A 19425-nucleotide genomic window follows, 5' to 3' on the forward strand; every position below is an offset into this window, starting at 1 on the left:
AGTGGATGTCAGGAGCTTCCCTTGTTTTCTGTGGTGGTATATTTAGAGCTTTTGTGATTTAAGACAATGAAAGAAAGGAGGGGCTGGGAGGTTGTGATGAAGGCAGACAACAGGGAAAAAGATGATGCAATGATGGAGGCCAGACAGAGACAGAAAGAGGGATGAAAGGAGTGGAATTGGGTGAGGAAAGAGGGAGTCACCTTGGGAGGGACGACTAGAAAAATGGCTGTCCTGGCAGTCTTAAGGATGACTCAGCTGTAATGCAATTAAGGCCTTGTATCGTGTTTACTCGCTTTAGAACTGTAGGCGTGTGCGTGCATGTGTGTGCATGTGATCATGGTAGCATGCCACTGTGGCCAATGCAGATTTTTTAAGGACAGGTCACCCAACATGAGTCAAACAGAAAAATTAAGGTTGTGCAATCATGAGTGTGCCCATGTGTTTATTTGTAGCATTATAAAGCTAATGAAACAAACAGTACTAGCACTTCACAGCTTGATGGCTGTGAAATATCAACTAACAGGCTGAAGTTTCCAGAACACAACTGACGTTTTGTCATAGCACCATCTGCTGGCCAGTTGGCAGACTGCCGGTGGCGTTTCCTGATTAGTCCACAGGGGGGCAGCACGGTCTCACTGTAATATTCTCACAACGTTTTTTTTTCCGGTGCTTCTTTCGTACTTCCGGTGTTAGTTCACCTTTGACAACCGAGGGAAAATCAAACAAAACACCACTAACTTCTTCACAAAACAGCTATGTAATGTCTAATAAAATGCACCAACCGCTTTATTTATCATCTAAATGGATTCAGGAAAACAACGACTTAGTAAACAAGTGGAAGGTAGGTAGTTAACAGTTTAATATCGTCTTTTCAGCGGTTAACGTTAGCTGATATACAACATTTTGACACACTTTAGCTAACGTTGATTTAACGTTAGATAAATTGTGCAGTCTTTGTTAAACTTCTGCTCTCCGTAATATCTGGTCTCTCATATAGTGCAGAATATTTAACGTAAACAGATTGTCTTCCACTGTTGTGTTTGATTTATTGAATTCTTTTGCTGGACAGAAAATAAGGTTATGAATTATTATCAGAGATGGAAGAATCATTCACATCTTTTAATGTTAAGTAATAGATGGAAGGAATGGACATACCACACTATCAAATAATTCTACATTAAGAGGTTTTCTTCAGGAAAATCTACTTCAAGTATCAAAAGTAAAAGCAGTCATGTGAAATGGCTTCTCTTTGTAGTTATTATATTTCAATATTTGATTATTATTACTAATGCATTAACATGTAAGCAGTATTTTAATGTTGTAACTGGCTGGTTTTAACTATTTCATATACTGCTGGATAGTGTATCTTTCTGAGTCAGATTTTACTAACTGATCATGTTTTGTATGTAAAAGCTTTTTTTAAGAGATAACTTATTACTATAATACATGTTGTGTGAAAAGTGTCATGTTTCCCTCTAGAACACAGTGCAGTAGCAATGTGACGTAGCATAAAATGAAGTAAGTACAATCTTGGAGACTTTCCAGTTTGCTCTCACTTCGTTGTTTCAGCAGCACAAAGGAGGAGGCGATGCCGTGAACCGAGACCAGAACCAGGCCCATCTGAGATGGTGTTCTTCTGAGTTTCATAAACTTTTAAGGAAAATCCAAGGTGCTCCATCTCCTTGAAAATACAAAGGCCACATTTGTTGAGGTGGGGGGCTCAGTTTGTACTTTTATGCATCCTTGTTTCTCTTTCCTTCTCCTGCAGGTATCCCTCCTCTTGTGCATCACACACAGCTGGAGCTGACAGTAGTGTACAATGCCTGTTTGTGCTCTGCTGCTCTGTCTCAGTTCTCAGAAGCTGAGCTGCTCCTTATACAAGCCACAGTGAGAGGTAGGCCTGAGCTGTGAGGTGATGACAAAACCATAGATGTTGATTACGCAGAAACTAAATGCCACACATCCAGTTTCATGGTAGTTCATAGAATTCAACTCTGATTTTTGCTGCCTGCTCTTGTTCTGCACAGGTCTGCAGATGACAGGAGATGGCCCTGTTGCGTCAGACCCTCCTTTGTTTTGGAGAACAGCTCTCAGATCAGTGGGAAACACAGATTTGAATTCCTCTGTACTGTACCTTCTTTGTCTGCAGTGGGTGATATGGCTGGCCACCTGCCAACTGAAAACTATTCTGGAATTTCAGGTAAGACTGTGTTTGAAGGCTGTGTTCTCACATGACTTGTTTTGCTGTGGTTTAAAGGGACACTGTTGCATCACCCATTCAGTCCAGTTTATTTAAGCTAATGAGACAACTGTCATTGAGCCTTTGGTATGGACCAAACTAAAACAGTGGGTCTCAGTTAGCTTCCAGCTGAACTACACCATGGTCTGTTTGTGATATAATGGATATGTGCCATATATATGCATTTCCTCTGCATCGCATGGCCTTTCTTTACTGATCTTGTATTTGTTGTCATTGTGGATATTACAGTATAAAATAAAATAAAACTACACTGTGTTTTCTCCTGTGATGAAGGATGAGCTCTTATCTTTGTTTGAGACACTATCAGTTGGAGTTATGGATGAGAGGAGATGCGAGGCAGGAGGAAAGTCCTCTGACATTCCACTGCTGGTGATGGATCCAAGACAGCTATTTGAACTATTGCGGATCTGTTCTTTCATTGCCCAAGGTCAGTAGCATTCATGTTTTTTGTTAATGCATATTTAAGAGCCATATAAAATTTTATTTGATCATGTTTCATCTACCAAAGGGGCATCCCCCCAAAGGCTAAAATATTGTCAGTCAAATATTTCTGCTGCTGTTGCTATTTTACATTTGTTCCATGTAGTTTGAGGACAATAATCTTTTCTAAACTAATCAAATGACACTGATGTATAACTAGACATGTTATTGAGGAATAAATCTGGTGTTTTACTGTCTTCTGTATGTTCCATTAAGGTGCAGAACGGTTGAGTGAGGGTCAGAGTTCAGAAGCGCTGTCTGGTCTGCAGACAGCTTCCTCCCTGCCAGCTCCCAGAACTCTAGTAGCATACACACACCTCCTCTCAGGTTCCTGCCTTGGCCATATGGTACACACACACACACACACACACACACACACACACACACACACACACAATCAGACTCTACACATACAAAGAAAATTAGCATGCATCGTGCATGGGCACAACAGGTTTGAGCATTTGCATGCAGTGAGAGTGTGTTTTTGCTTTTGTCTCCAGAGTCGCCCTCAGATGGCATTGCAGTGTTACAGGAAAGCACTGGAGACAGACTCTCGGTGTGTATGTGCTCTGTACCAGAGCATGCTTGTCTACAGACAGTTGGGCAACACTAAGGCTGAGATACAGGCTCTTCGTTTGCTGCACTCAGTGAGTAACACAAGTATACAGTACTAGGGAAGACAGAAAAATAGCAACTGCTGAAAAAAATATGGATTAATGTTTGTCATCTAGCTGTAGATAAATTATTTTAATTGTTAAAGTGTAGCCCTTAATAGATAAGCCTAAAGGTTTATTTAAGACACTGACACACATTCATGTTAGCATAGGCCTTCGTACTGAAACATGAAACCTCTCTTGTCTCACAGACTTTGATGTTGCCCTCTGTCACAGAGCCTGCTGTGGCTGGTACTCATCTCCTCTCCCCGTCCTTACTGCTCCGCGGCCAATCACTGAAGAGCCTGCTCTCAGTTCCCTCTGCCCTCTTTGTCCTTCACAGTCTGGCCCAGAAGTGTGTGCTCCATGGGAGGTGAGAAGACCAGCACAGAACTCAGAGTGTCTCAGAGTGGTTTACCGTCACCTGACCACTACTAAAAACCAGAAGATGGAGATGAGAATAGTGCAGACATAGCACACACTGTAGTTACAATATGGGTGTTGTTGGTGTTTCTTCAGGCTGTCAGAAGGTGTGGAATATTATTTGGACTTGCTGGCTGCTCTACACTCAGAAGATAAACATGGAGTAAGACAAAAACCCTGACATACAAGATAATTTAATGATGACCTACTTTTGTACATGCTATTATACTGAATATTTTTATTAACATGTTAATTGATGCCTGTTTGCTGTATGTCTCTGTCTCAGTTGCATGCTGAGGTCTCTCCCCTCCCCAGGTTACCCGAGCTTTACCTGGAGGCTGGTGCTGCGTTGCTCATGGCCCGACGGCCCGCTGATTGCATGGCGCTGTGCGATGAAGTAATTAGCACAACACTGGAGCTGCTGCCAGAGACGTTGGTGGTGGAGGAGCCTGAGGAGAAGTGTGAGGCTGAGGCCAGGGCTGTGGATGCCAAGGGTGAAGATAGGGTGGGGATGCTGCTCTGGACAGGGGCTGCCTACCTCCTCCAGGGTCACTGCCACACTCACCTGAAGGAGTGGAAACAAGCTGTGACTCACTACACAAGGTCTGCAAGATGAAATTGACTTTATTTCTGTCACTGTTTTTTTGCGATTGTAAAAAAAAAACATAAGATTTGACTGTGTGTTACAGGTGTGTCAACCTTCTGGTGAAAGTGCGCTTTAAAAAGACAGGTGAGTACTTTTCTGACTTTTTTGATGCTTTGGAGAGAAATTGCCCTTTCTACACACCCTAAAGCTACTGTTACATTTTGCATTTTATTCTGTTGATTGTTAATTACAGGTTGCCAACCACAGATACCCAGTGCAGACATGGTTGGCAGGCAGGGAACAGATCTGTGTGTCCTCCAGAGGCTGAAGGGGCTTTCACTAGCTGGTAGGGGCATCAGCTTCTCTCAGACAGACCAGCTGAGAGAGGCATTGAGAGACCTGCAGCTCAGCTTGCAGGCGTTTCCAGGTACACACCACAGCTTTAACTTGACAATATATTGTATACAGCAGAGCTCGAAGCTATTTAATGTCAGTCATATGAACTTTAGGCCCATACTTGAACAGTGCTGAATGTGTACGTGGTTCGTGTGGTCTTTTGTTAGAACATGCCATCATGCTGTATGTACTGTCTCAGGCTGTGTGGGTGCAGGACTGTGGTGTGGTGAAGTGCTGTGGAGGCTTGGCAGGAGATGGGAGGCAGCAGCTTGTTGGGAAAAGACCTGGAGCTTCACCAAACAATGCTCAGTAGAGTAAGACACTGCCATTCTTAAATTCACAGTCTTTGCTAAGTTTTTGGTTTATACTGTGCTGTGTATATATCTGTAGTATGTTATACAGTATGTGCACACACACACACACACACACACATTCATGCACACATCACATAGGTGAGAGGCTATTAGAAAACAGCGTAAATGAAAAAAAAGAAAAAAAGAAAAAATGTAAACCCATATTAGTTTAATCAGTCTTGTGCTGCTTCAAGCAGAGAACATTTACAATACTGTGATGTTGCTCTTCTTCTAACTAGTATATTTCTTCTGTGTTGCAGAAGTCTTTACCTACAGGAACCCCAGTCTGGCCCATTATTGGACTCCGCAGAGCTGCACCACAGAATCCAGGAACTTGGGCCTACCTTGTCAGCCCAGAGAGGGACAAAAGAAGAATACCCTATCACTTACTGAATGGGATCAACTTTCTCTGGCCTTTGAACTGAAACCCATACCCACAACAATCATGTATCTATTGGGACAGTAAAATAAAGCATCTTGCAAATAAAGTATCTTGCAAGGGCTTTCAGTTTTTGAGAGTGAGTGTGTGTGGGTGGTAAACCTATTCATGAAATGATTAAAGATTACTAGATATACAGTAAAATTTCGTGGTTATTGGAAATGAAATGCTTATTTTGGCAAGGCAAGAGTAATCAAGCCTGTTACTTAAATAATTGATTATACTTGTCAAGATAAAGCAGAATTTATACTACTTCAGAAGATAAATTGTGTTGCTGGTCTAAAATACCTATTTATACCGATTTTGTATGGACTGCTTCTATAAATAAAACACAAATGAAAACATTAATTAGTTCTTTTCTTCGCACATGTGCCGTCATTATCAAGAAAAAGACGCCAATTTCATGTTTTTACGACTCTTTAACACCAACGCGGTACACGTTAATTGGATGACAGAAGTTTAGTGATGGGTTTAAGTGACCAATAACAGAAAAGTTAGTGACAATAGGAACGTCCCACTCAATTGTGACTGGCCACATTTCCACAATATTCCTGTTGACGTCAGACTCCAGATTCTCTCATTGGCTACCGGAAGTAACAGGCAGCCTCCAGCCAATCACAATGACGGATGCATCCAGCTCATGGTATAACTGTAAAGAAGAGCACGGAACGTTTTACTGTTTCGCGTGAAATCTCAGAGACCGTTGAGTAACGTGAACCGGTTAAGCTTCTTAAACATTTAGATAGAATTTCTTTATTTATTAATAGTAATCCAGGTGGACGACCATGGCCTCGGGAGGGGAGTAAGTACACATATCTTTCAGTCCTATTAAAATGCGTTTTTCTGAACAATGGCTATCAGCAAATGCCTTTTAAATGGCTAGCGTCAGCTCAGAATACGGTAGTTTATTAAAGTTAGCTCGATTGCTAATACATTACCGAGTTTGCTAGCAGGAGAGCTAATGGGGTCAGTTACTTCAGCCTCCGCACTTTTGCCGTTGGTTAGATAACCTGACATTGGAAATCCACTGACAGTAGGGTATTATCCAGATGAACTGTTGACAGATGTTAAACTGTTGCCATCCACAGGGTTGTCTTTGGCCAATTACCGGTCTGGAGTTAGCCAGCTGTGTGACAGCGACTTGACAAAGCGTAGTCATTGCTGTCGTGTTTGAATGCTAACATTAGCTTAGCAACAGTGTCAAGGCCAAAGCCATCCACCATCACACCGACAAGGTGGCCTATCCACCGGTCGAATTGATTTCAAATTGTAACTTCAATAAATTTTAATTAGAGTAGGGTTTAGACGTATGTAGTGGGTTAACGGTTACCCGAAGAAAACGCTAGCTAATGTTAGCCATCCAGGCGGCTAACTACATGGCGAGCTGTCTATAGCCTCTTTGCACAGTGCATCAAAGCTAAAAGGCTAACAGGGTTAGGCTATTCATTCGAAATGATCGTCAATTTACTTGGGCTCTATTATGCTGTTAGCCAAACAGTCTTGAAATAACACAGTTCATCATCTGATTACTTTGCAGGTCATTCATGCGTTGGTAGCCAGCATTAATGTATTTCAAGTCACGATAGAGTTTTAACGTAGTCTTTCCGTTGAGGAACCTAGCTAGCTAACAAAGTTTTTTTCTAATTCTTTTGCTGTGTCATCTGGGCTCGCTTGCTCGCCAGTCAGTTAGCTAAAAGGCTAGCATTAGCATGCTAACAACACGAAAGGGAAACTACAAAACCGGCTGAAGAGTTTTCTGGAAACTTGTGGCAATTTGAAGCTTAGCGTTAACAGCGAGTCGGTTTTAGGTAGTATTTTAAATGTACGCATGATAGTGCGTGTTATCCGTAGGTGACGTTTAGTCACTGTAATTGGCAAGTTGTGTAAACGACCTGTTTGGGCTGCCGGTTGCAGCGATGCATACGTATGAATTTATAGTCACTGTTATAGTGTAATGTAATAATTATGTAGGAACATATACACATAATACAATACTGAGTAAATAGAATTGACTAAAGCCTTATATCATTTGTCATTTAAGATAATTTGCCACTCTCATTCCCGGATGTGCACTTAACACAAAACAGTGCAGAGCAAATTACAGTAAAATACATTTTACAAATAGCTGTACAAAACACAAACGACCAGTAGTAAAACAACTTAAGCCAGAGCAATAAGTATGCCTCATCTGTCTTTGACACTATTTAATCTTGGGTTTAAAGTGATCCCAATAACTTATTGGGGGTAAGGAGTTAAGTAAAGGGTGTTTTCCAATTCTCTGTAGACATACCAGAGAAACTAAACCAGAAACTGAGAAGTTTCAGTGTCACAAAGCACTGTTACTACTTGGTTTAACATTAGCAGATTTCACAGACCTGATATTAATTTGCTGTGGAATAATGAGATGTTAATGGTTTCCTAAATAGATTTTTCTGTTAAACAATTAAGTACTAATTTGAGCAGCTTGGTTATTGTAGGCCCTGGTGAGACCTTGAAAGTGCACAAAAAGAAAGATTATGTGTGACTAACATCTTGTTTTATCCGTTTCTCATCATAGATCAAAAAATGATGATCTAGCCACTGCAATTCTGAAACAGAAGAACAGACCCAACAGACTGATCGTTGATGAATCCATCAATGAAGACAACAGTGTGGTGTCTCTCTCTCAGGTAGGCCTGCAGGAGATTTTATGCGTATCTGATGTTTCAACAAATTCTCATATTTGTTGTCTGTCATAATAGATTAGATGTTTGGATATTATTTTTCATCTTAATATTTAAAATGTAATAATCTAAATGTACAAAATCATTTTTAAGACCAAGATGGACGAGCTGCAGCTCTTCCGTGGAGACACCGTGCTGATGAAGGGAAAGAAGAGGAGGGAAACTGTGTGCATCGTGCTGTCTGACGACACCTGTTCCGATGAAAAGGTTCGCATGAACAGGGTCGTCCGCAACAATTTGAGGGTCCGACTGGGTGACGTCATCAGGTGGGGAAAAGCACACATTTGTCTTGAATTTTTCCTCAGCCCTTAAAAAAATAAACTAAAGAAATGGTGTTAAGTCTAATATCTCCTTCAGCATTCAGCCATGTCCTGATGTGAAGTACGGAAAGAGGATCCACGTCCTTCCAATAGATGACACAGTAGAGGGAATTACTGGCAACCTGTTTGAGGTCTACCTGAAGCCATACTTTCTGGAGGCTTACAGGCCAATCCGCAAAGGTAAGTACAATCTTCCGTTGTCAGGCCAAATATTTTTTGCCTGGCTGATCAAATCTGTTTCAGCGTACAGTATAACATGCAGCTCTGTTAAAGTAACCATACCATTGTTTTCTTTTACCTTGTGAAGGTGATATTTTCTTGGTCAGAGGAGGCATGCGTGCTGTAGAGTTCAAAGTGGTAGAGACAGATCCCTCTCCCTACTGCATTGTTGCTCCTGATACAGTCATCCACTGTGAGGGAGAGCCAATCAGGAGAGAGGTGGGTAGCAGGTACACACACAGTTCATGGGATAACATTCACCAAAAATATGCCACATTGAGATTTCAACATCTTGTGGTTTGCAGGATGAGGAAGAGTCCTTGAATGAGGTGGGCTATGATGACATTGGAGGAGTGAGGAAGCAGTTAGCTCAAATCAAAGAGATGGTGGAGCTGCCTCTTAGACACCCTGCACTGTTCAAGGCCATAGGAGTCAAGGTAAGTCACCTTTTGAAATCTGCATGGAGGAACAAATCAGACTTGTTTGGCCTTCAATGTAAAATAAGAAGTGAGTCAGTATTGCTTTGAAATGAAGAGAATAGTCCTGTCTTTTCATTCAAAGGTAAAGTTGAATTTCTATTAAATAAAATGCACCCATCCTCAATTTTGGTTGTGCTCTAACCAGATTTGTGCAGGCAAATATTGACTAGCTTTAGCCAGATATTGCTGTGTACTGATGTTGTTGAGTGATTTATGGAGTCTTCTACACCTATGCTGCTTTTACACCATATTTAGTATGTCTGATAATATAATACATTTAAAGTGTAATTATTTAAGTAAGAGCGCTACCTCATAACATGGATCAGTGTTTGCTGGTTTTTATTTTGATAGACTGACTTTATTATGTGAAACAATGCCATCATTAAGGCCACAGAATTGAACTGTAGAGAAATTCAGTCTGCCATTATTTATCATAAAAACGCTTTTGATTTTACAAGTTCTTATTTAAAAAGTTTTTGCACCTTTTCAGCCCCCACGTGGAATTCTGCTGTATGGACCTCCTGGAACTGGAAAGACCTTGATTGCCAGAGCCGTTGCCAATGAAACTGGAGCTTTCTTCTTCTTGATTAATGGTATGAACACCATCGATGTTTGTCCGCCATACACATTTTTTTATGATAATACTGTCCTTGGCGGCATTGCCTTTCTCCTTGATCCCATTGCCTTGTAGTTGCTGATGGTTATGTTTTTTGACTCTTCACAATAAGCATTAGTCTTATCAATAGTTGCTTGGATGTACTATGAAGAACAAAGTACAATTTCTGCATCATTTTAGGTTTTTTTTTTTTTTTGTAAACATGCATCTCTGCAGAATCATCTGACATTAGTGGTGCTTTATTAAAAGACGTGTAATTGCCTAGCTGCAAGAAGTGCAACATAATCTTTGTAAAAGTCTGCTTTAATATAGTGGAGGTATGTCATCTACTAGAATAAGAGTTCACAGTTAGGAACGTTGGTTTGTATGGTTAATACTCTTATTTCACGTAGTTATGCTGTGCATGTAGTGTATGCATTGAAGTCTTAGACATGTTCCGGTGTTATCTGTTAGAGTGTTTAGATGGGATGGAGCCTCTCTTGTGAACCATGCATATTCGTTGAATACAGTAAAGGCTGTGCTTTCCTCTGCAATCAAATGTTGGCTCTGCATTTTAGGTCCTGAGATCATGAGTAAGCTGGCAGGAGAGAGCGAGAGTAACCTGAGAAAGGCCTTCGAGGAAGCAGAGAAGAATGCTCCTGCCATCATCTTTATCGATGAGCTTGATGCAATTGCTCCTAAGAGAGAGAAGGTGAGCGGGAAGAGAGGGAAACTAAATGGACAGTACAGCGTCTATTTAGAATTTGTTTTTGAAATGACCTGAAAATGTCTTTGGAATTTCAAAAATAGTGTAATATCTTTCTCTATAATTTCTTTTCTTTTTAAGCATTTAAAATGTGAATTGTATAGCAATAATGCATGTTTTATTTTTTTAAGACTCATGGAGAGGTGGAGAGGCGCATTGTTTCTCAGCTGCTGACTCTTATGGACGGCCTGAAACAGAGAGCTCATGTCATCGTCATGGCTGCCACCAACAGACCCAACAGCATTGACCCAGCTCTCAGGAGATTTGGTAAGTTGTCTGTTTTAACATTGTGTTTAGTTACTGCAGCTGTAACTAGAAGACGCATCTCATGCATGTATATGTATAAGGCAGCAAATAATAGTAAAATATAAAACTAGCAATGCATACACACCTTTAGTAAAAGAAAAAATGTATCTTGTATAACTCAGGTCTTGTTTGTTGGTGTAGTTCCCATTGGTTATGTTTAACTCATGTTTTATTAGTGATGTCTCTACCATGTGTCTCCCTCTGATATTATTCCTTTTTAAATATTGGATTGAGTGCTATTAGCTGGTGGTCAATATATTTCTTATATTTGAGTTTTATTTATTTATTTTTTCACCAATATGGTACAGTGCACTCATGGCCAACAACAGGCCTGTGTTTAAGATTGTAAACACAATGTAGATGCTGAATAGCTTGGCACTAAAATATAGCCTGGTTTCCTGTAACACTTGGTCTTGTGGCCTATAATGTTAATGTTAGTGTTGCGTAATATTCATAGACACCATGTAGGATTATTGTAGCAGGAACTTCTGCTCATCTCCATCAAATCCAATTGTAATTTTCCACCAACAGCATCATTTTAAGTGGAGTTGTGCTGTAGTGAAGAAATGTCACTGCAATAGACCCAAAGTCACTGTGTCTTATTTTATATTACCTGAAGCTGTCCTACGATGTTGTCTAAAGCATGCTGTCATATCACCGATTAGCTGCTGGCTGCTGTTTAGTTTGAAGTCATTAGTGGGTCAGTTTCTCACAATGCTGTGCAGACTCAAAGGCCTGAAGGTATAGGGATGTTTCTGACAGCCTCCACAAAGGATTAGTATTGGAACTTGCTTAATCATCAAATACTGATGCTTTGGAAAATGAAGACTGTTACTTTTGCAACTCATATCTATGATTTTGACACATTGCTTCTGCTGCCAGACCACTGCAGAGAGGGTTGCGAGGCAGGCTGTGCTCTTTAACTGTATTGAGATGTGTCTGTTTCATTGGAACTAATGAGTGTGTGTTTTAACCTCCACCACCTCCAGGGCGTTTTGATAGGGAAGTGGACATCGGCATCCCTGACGCCACTGGCAGACTGGAGATTCTCCAGATTCACACTAAGAACATGAAACTGGCTGACGATGTTGACTTGGAACAGGTCTGTACACGATAGATTTGCAGTCAGGTGACACTACACAACACACTTCTTCCCTGGGGAGAGGTAGAATTGTGTGATTATTATTATTGCCTATAACTTAGAAAATTGCATTTTATTTGCTATTGTTTTATGGAATCTGACAGAATTTTATTTTATGTGGAATGGCCGTTGCACCATCAAATCAGGTAGCTTAGTTTAACATCACTTCATTTCTTCACTCTTCACTCTGGGCCAGATTGTGTAGCACCCAGTGTGTTGATTTAATTTGACAGTTGCCATTCAACATGATGCAGACATGCAATAATTAACCCCTAACCCTAACAGTAAATGATAAGATAAGATCAACTTTATTAATCCCCAGCTGGGGAAATGAATACACACACTGTCATATTCAGAGTAATTCACTGCAGTAGCAGTGTTCCTAGTTAAACTTGATGAAGGTGTACTGTGTAGCATACTGGACAGGAAAGTATCATTGTGCTCTCTGTATCTGTTATGTAGGTAGCCAATGAGACCCATGGACATGTGGGTGCAGATCTGGCTGCTCTCTGCTCTGAGGCTGCCCTGCAGGCCATCAGGAAGAAGATGGACCTGATCGACCTCGAGGATGAGACCATTGATGCTGAAGTAATGAACTCACTTGCTGTCACTATGGACGACTTCAAGGTAAGAACTGTAATATGGTTTTTGGTGTTTGCTTTATAATGGTCTTCTGAGCCTTCACTTACATGCTAAACACTGTCCTGCAGTGGGCCCTGAGCCAGAGCAACCCATCTGCACTGAGGGAGACAGTTGTTGAGGTTCCCAACATCACCTGGGAGGACATCGGAGGTCTGGATGATGTCAAGAGGGAGCTGCAGGAGTTGGTGCAGGTAGGAACCTCCTCTTAAAGTAAGATCATGTCTGAAATGGATGTGTCACAAACTGTAACATAATAATGTCTTCTCGCTGTGCTTTTCCACCTCTTAAAATTCAGTACCCAGTGGAGCACCCAGACAAGTTCCTCAAGTTTGGCATGACCCCATCCAAGGGTGTGCTGTTCTACGGCCCCCCTGGTTGTGGTAAGACACTGCTGGCCAAAGCTATCGCCAATGAGTGCCAGGCAAATTTCATCTCCATCAAAGGACCTGAGCTGCTCACCATGTGGTTTGGAGAGTCTGAGGCCAACGTCAGAGAGATCTTTGACAAGGTAAAAATGTTGTTAGGATGTCTGTCGTTGAACTTTAGTGCAGAGTGGATGAATCTGGAATATTGTGCATTAGTCTGTAGAACAAGCATATGCTTCAATGTTTGCAGCTAATTTCACTCTCCAGAATTATTGTTTTCTAAGACGTTTGTTTGTCCCTGTGATGTTTCTAGGCTCGTCAAGCAGCCCCATGCGTTCTCTTCTTTGATGAGCTGGACTCCATAGCCAAGGCCCGTGGTGGCAATGTGGGAGACGGCGGTGGAGCAGCTGACCGTGTCATCAACCAGATCCTGACTGAGATGGATGGAATGTCCAGCAAGAAGAACGTCTTCATCATCGGAGCCACAAACAGACCAGACATCATCGACCCCGCCATCCTGAGACCTGGCCGTCTGGATCAGCTCATCTACATCCCCCTGCCCGATGAGAAGAGCAGGATGAGCATCCTGAAAGCCAACCTGCGCAAGAGCCCCATCAGCAAGGTGACAGTGCCACTACTTGGTCTTTTTATTCATTTATGTATTTTTAAGAAATACAAATAGTCATTGGATTAAAAAAAAAATTAAATAAAAAAATATCAGGTTTGCTTCATGAAACATGAAAATCTCCTGTAGGAGCATGTAGTCATTCTGATACTTCCTAAACCTAATTTCTAATTTTGTAATTGTTTGTTGATAGGATGTGGACTTGGACTTCCTGGCGAAGATGACCAATGGCTTCTCTGGAGCAGATCTTACAGAGATCTGCCAGCGGGCGTGTAAGCTGGCCATCAGAGAGAGCATTGAGAATGAGATCCGCAGAGAGAGGGAGAGGCAGACCAACCCATCGGCTATGGTCAGCACTGTTTCTGTCCCCTCGCCTACTTTTCCACATCTGGATGAACATCTGCACACCTCTGCCCTGTTTCACGTTTTGCATGTTAATGAAACTCTCGTTCTCATCTTTTTATGCGTAGGAGGTAGAAGAGGATGATCCTGTGCCAGAGATCAGAAAGGACCACTTTGAAGAGGCGATGCGATTCGCTCGTCGCTCCGTCAGTGACAACGACATCCGCAAATATGAGATGTTTGCTCAGACACTGCAGCAGAGCCGTGGCTTTGGCAGCTTCAGGTATATGCTCTGACATTTTGTATTAACTTAAGTATTGGTAGCTGCATAGTTGAGCTTTGTGGCATGACACCATGGACGTGGGGTGTCATCCTTTCTGCAGAGTTGTTACAAAAAAATCTGCTTATGAGCCCCTGTTCTGATTTGCAGCCAGAGTTAAGAAGGAGGTGATTGGTCAATTTCACATAAATCTGCTGTCTACATGGACGTTAGACCTAACCTGAATGTTTAAAAAGATGTTTGTAAAAAGCTTTATTGTATTAGCGATGACGTTTTCCTAGAATCACTGACTATAGAAGATCCAGACTGACTAAAATTGCCACAACACTAGTTGCCATATTAGAGGATAATCCCTCTATAAAAATAGTAAATGACTTTTCTTTCTCTTTCAGGTTTCCCTCCAGTGCTACAGGCGGCAGTGGTCCAAGCCATGGCTCAGGAGGAACTGGCACTGGTCCAGTGTTCAATGAAGACAACGATGATGACCTTTATGGATAAATGTACACTGCCCCACAGTGGTCAGTAGCGGGATCACACCTGTACAAATTCTCACCAGATTCCACATTTTTAGGACTTTGTGCTTCTTTCATGTGTTCCCTTTTTTTGTATGACTTCCCTCGGAGAAAGCATGTAGCCGCTTGGTTTGCCCTGGCTTTGATGTGGGTGGGGGTAAGGGGATGTTGGAACTGGAAGGTGAGTGACTGATGCAGATTGGGGAGGGAGGGCGGGGGTGGGGGGCGTTAATGAGTGGCCTCATTCTCAGTATATCACAACCAACATGAATGGCTTTAGTGACGGGATTCTATGCTAGACTAAAAGAAAGAAAAGAAAAAACATATTGCTTATGACTTCCTCTTTTTTTTTTTAAACAGTAGCATATAATGTATTACAAGTTTGTCAAGGTTATGTTGTTGAAAATAAAATCTCACGAAATGGAGGTGTTATCAGTGTCTGTTTGAAACTTAATTAATGCAGAGTTGATGTACGTTCTGTATGATTTGTAATATGATATGTAATATTTCAGAAATCTTAATGTACATATCCTCTATATGAAGTGCATTTTGGGTATAATGAACTTGGTGACTTCCATTTATAGTGTTGCAAACACTATAAATTTGGTTGGAATTTTATTTGACAGTTTCACAGACAGACAAGGAATGCAGAGCGACATGACATTGGCCTCAATCTCCACCACAGTTGTGCATTTAATTCTACCTGACACTGAAAGGTCAAAAGGATAATTCATTGATGTGTTCAGAAGAGCAACACAATTGAATGTTTTCAGCTCTGAGAGCAGTGCATTCAGTGATTTACCCTTGAAAGAAACATCGCCCTCTGAGACATGCAGGCACCAAGTGATAAGTGACACTGAGCAGACAGGCAGTTCTGTTACTGACCACACAGTGTCACTCTGGCAGTGGAAAAGTTGTGAGTTTTTTTTTTTCTTTTTCCTGTACTGCAATCTCATGTGGCTGGAAAAACATGTTTTCAGCAATTTCCTGACAAATTGTCAGTTAAATATTAAAACAATTCAGAGCAGAGGAAAAAATGCATTTTGATCAGATTTTAATTCACTTTAGAAATTCGGTTTCTTCAGCATTTCTGACAATCATCTTGAAATACTCATTTTTGCATTCCTTGCGTGTAGACTCAGTAAGGATCATGGAAGGGGAAATGTGGATGTTCTGCATCTCTCCACACTCTCTTGCCAGCCCTCTGTTTAAAAAAAAAGGAAAGAAGTTATGCTCACTTTATTACTGTATGAGTGTTTGATTACATTATAGACAACCACACGAGTCAGGATGTTTGACTCATATTGATACAGTCATCTTTAAGAAAGATGCAGCGATTCATGGACATCTAAAACCAGCTGATGATTCAGCCATGTGGTGTCATCAGTGAGTCTCCAGCAGTTAGCACATACATGCAAGCCACCAGTATTAAACTGGCTCTGCTTGAGGAAGGCCGTCATGTTAAACTCTCTTGAGGTGTCATAAGATCAGTGACTCACCTCCACTGATGGGATGATGAAGCGCTTGTTGAGGTTGAAGGATTCGATCAGCTTCATGTCCTCTTCTGACAGGTTAAAGTCAAACACCTGCAAGTTCTGCTGGATCCTGGATGGCATCACGCTTTTAGGGATACACACGACACCCCTCTGCACATGCCACCTGCCAAAAAGACAGATTTAAGCAGCGGTCAAAATGGTCAGGGTTTGGTTCTGGTCGTGTTCATCACTTTACTGACTGTACACCTGAGCCTGCAAGTTTCTTTCTATTTGAGGAAGCTTTTGTGTCTTACCTGAGTATAACCTGGGCAGGTGTTCTCTGGTATCTCTGGGCGATGGCTCCCAGTCGAGGATCCTGTAGCAGACTTGGCTCATCAGGAGAGGCCCAGGGTCTGTCCCCGCTGCCCAGAGGACTGTAGGCTGTCACACACACTGCCACTGACCTGAGGTAAATGTGCTGTTACTGACACGATGGGAACAGTATTTGGTGGAACTGACCTCAATAAAGTAAATAAGGTGTTGATAATGTGTTACTGCCAATTTCACTGACCGACAGTGAGACAGGAGATCTGCTTGAGACAAATAAGGATGACATTCCACCTGTGACACAATGAGATGCACAATTTGACATTTTTTAAGCCTATTTCTTAATTATAATTACTATTGTCTATAAATCCTTATCAAGTATATTTACTTTTGCCTATGAAAAAGCCACATTATACCTGGTTCACCACAGGTTTGTGTTTGGCCATGCTGATGATGTCATCAGTCTGCCTGGCGTTGAAGTTGGACAGTCCTATAGCTTTGACCAGACCTTTGTCCACAAGGCTCTCCATGGCTGCCCAAGTATCTCTGTAATGTGTGCCAGAGTAACAAATACTTCCATCTGCCCTTCGAGGCATCAGCTCCTTCCCCCGCCTAAAAGACACAAAGACTGCCTCAGCTGACGTATGTAATTTCACAGTGATCTGCAAACGTGGGGAGACAAAAATCAGTGCATTGTGTGCAGCTGCTCACTGAAATGCCATGGGCCAGTGCATAAGGTACAGGTCCAAATAGGAGAGACCCAGGTCGGCCAGGCTGGTCCTGCATGCTTCCTCAACATCCTCTGGGTCATGTTTGGTGTTCCACAGTTTGGATGTGACAAACACCTCCTCGCGGCGCAAAGCCTGTAGGTGAACGGACAATGAGCAAACAAACTGTTCGATGCAGGGAAATAAGTGATAGTTCAAATGCTTGAGTCAGAGACGGAGCACTCCAGGCGTATCACAACTCCAGCAACCTTAACCTAGAATGTACACTAAACTCCAATTCCTGCCTTGACCCCCTTTGTTAATCCTGAAGCCAACATTAACCTTACTCCAGTTTCCAGACCAATAGTTAACCACGCCTTAGAAACAGAATGACTGATGCTGACTCTGAGCATTGCCTTTGTTTGCTAGTGCCAGTGTAGATATGACAGGAAATGAAGGAACTAGATGCAGAAGAAGGTCTCCTTAAACTGCAGATGTTGCAGTCATGCTCGGCAAATAAAGTTAACTCAGCTGTCATCTAACTGTGGATGTTCAAACCTTTTATTATTCTGGGCGCTGACAAGCATATCAGTGTACACTGTTTTGTAAACTGCTGCTTTCAGTGTTAAACTTCAGCTGTCAAGTTCAACCTTTTCTGTCCAACATTGACAAGGAGTCTTAAAATGCTCTAAAGGAAGTTTATATCTCTGCAGTTGACTGAACAAACTCCATCTACTGACGAAAAGTAAGTGGATCTTGAGTTGAGGTTGTTCTATTGACTGCTGTTTCCAAGGTCAAGAATAAACTGTCAAAATCAATGTTCAATTCAAGCTGAACCAGTTTTCTTACCTTCCCAGGACCGACCCTGAGAGCCAGAGCCTCTCCCACCTCCTGCTCATTGCTGTATGCAGCAGCACAGTCAATGTGTCTGTAGCCACAGTCTAGAGCAGCCAGCACCGCCTGCTTCACCTGAGAACACACAGTCCAAACACCATTTTTATCATTAACAATTTCCAGAACTGTGGTTGGTCATAACAAGCAAAGCCTGCGTAAGGGTTTATAGTTCTACCTGTCCTGGAGCGCTCTTCCACGTCCCGAGTCCGACCACAGGCATCCTCTGCCCTGTTGAGAGAGTCACGAAGGCGCTCATGGTTCAACTCTGCGGACCTGACGGAGGAAAGATGGTGACAGAGACGTGTGTGAGGTGGTCAGATGTAGGCTCCTTTGGAACCGGGCCCAGTCATCATGACTAAGTCCTAATACTTTGTTACTGATTCACACTCATGCCTCAATTCATTAACTTTCACAAAGCGGCAGCCATCATTCATGCAGATCAAAATTCTGCCAAGAAAGAAGCAAAAAAAAATACCACTTGGTGACCTGTTTTTCCTTATTTGCTTTTTTTCCCTCTGAGCTGAAAAGTGTGTTTCAGTGGAAACATAAACTATCAGTGAACCCAGCCTTATTTCCAGAAATAGCTGATACAGGTATATGGGATTAGTCACAGTGTGGTGTTACTGCGGCACATCTCAGAGCCTACCCATGGTTCACTAATTGTCTGCTATATGCTTACCATGTGATGCACAAACACACACACATGCAGAACTCATTGACCACTGCAGTTGGTTCACATGGTCTCTTAACTCAGATCACCTGCCCTGACTGCCTCCTGACCTAGCAGCAGGACAGAGTGTAACTCACTAATGATCTAACACACTCTGTAAATGGAAAGACAGACAAAGTGAATTAAAATCTGGTTATTCTTCAGTCTCTTCATTGTTCTTACCTGGGATCGCTCTGGTAGATGGGCTCAGGGTTAACTGTCCATCTGGATTTTAACAGGCTGCGGTCAAAGTCTGACTTCATTTGTTTATCTGTAACTTAAGCTGATGAAACGTGTCCAAACTCCACTGTACTCACTGAAGTAGCACACAGTTAAACATATTGCCAATGTTTGATCACACAGGATTCCAAAAATTATTTGTCGCCTCCTCTTGCTGCTTTCTAAGAA

The 19425-nt window shown here is 41.9% G+C and overlaps 3 protein-coding genes across 4 annotated transcripts; 2 read left to right on the forward strand and 1 right to left on the reverse strand.

Annotated features, from left to right (window-relative positions):
* The first annotated feature begins 718 nt into the window (after positions 1–718).
* fancg (FA complementation group G) lies at positions 719–5895 on the forward strand. Of its 2 annotated transcripts, none has more exons than XM_041937708.1 (14): positions 719–841; positions 1570–1669; positions 1769–1894; positions 2028–2200; positions 2534–2687; positions 2957–3087; positions 3241–3387; positions 3606–3766; positions 3913–3979; positions 4103–4419; positions 4506–4546; positions 4656–4829; positions 4998–5112; positions 5412–5895. In XM_041937708.1, exons 1-14 carry the CDS (start codon positions 761–763, stop codon positions 5542–5544), a joined length of 1920 nt encoding a protein of 639 aa, XP_041793642.1. In that variant the 5' UTR covers positions 719–760; the 3' UTR covers positions 5545–5895. The 2 variants fall into 2 exon arrangements, with proteins under 2 accessions (XP_041793642.1, XP_041793643.1); XM_041937709.1 differs by having other exon boundaries at positions 1573–1669.
* Positions 5896–6235: 340 nt separating this feature from the next.
* On the forward strand, positions 6236–15330 carry LOC121606253 (valosin containing protein). Its single transcript, XM_041936455.1, has 17 exons — positions 6236–6392; positions 8148–8259; positions 8407–8579; positions 8671–8813; positions 8941–9071; positions 9158–9289; positions 9822–9924; positions 10505–10638; positions 10824–10959; positions 11988–12100; positions 12602–12766; positions 12850–12972; positions 13077–13289; positions 13460–13768; positions 13965–14120; positions 14242–14396; positions 14786–15330. Exons 1-17 carry the CDS (start codon positions 6376–6378, stop codon positions 14889–14891), a joined length of 2421 nt encoding a protein of 806 aa, XP_041792389.1. The 5' UTR covers positions 6236–6375; the 3' UTR covers positions 14892–15330.
* Positions 15331–16043: 713 nt separating this feature from the next.
* akr1a1a (aldo-keto reductase family 1, member A1a (aldehyde reductase)) lies at positions 16044–18564 on the reverse strand. Its single transcript, XM_041937107.1, has 8 exons — positions 18484–18564; positions 18264–18383; positions 17419–17570; positions 17124–17319; positions 16952–17001; positions 16695–16844; positions 16405–16564; positions 16044–16109 (listed from the first exon to the last, which is right to left on the reverse strand). Exons 1-8 carry the CDS (start codon positions 18562–18564, stop codon positions 16044–16046), a joined length of 975 nt encoding a protein of 324 aa, XP_041793041.1.
* Positions 18565–19425: the final 861 nt, after the last annotated feature.

The sequence above is a fragment of the Chelmon rostratus genome, chromosome 5, assembly GCF_017976325.1.
Source record: "Chelmon rostratus isolate fCheRos1 chromosome 5, fCheRos1.pri, whole genome shotgun sequence".
Lineage (NCBI taxonomy): Eukaryota > Metazoa > Chordata > Actinopteri > Chaetodontiformes > Chaetodontidae > Chelmon > Chelmon rostratus.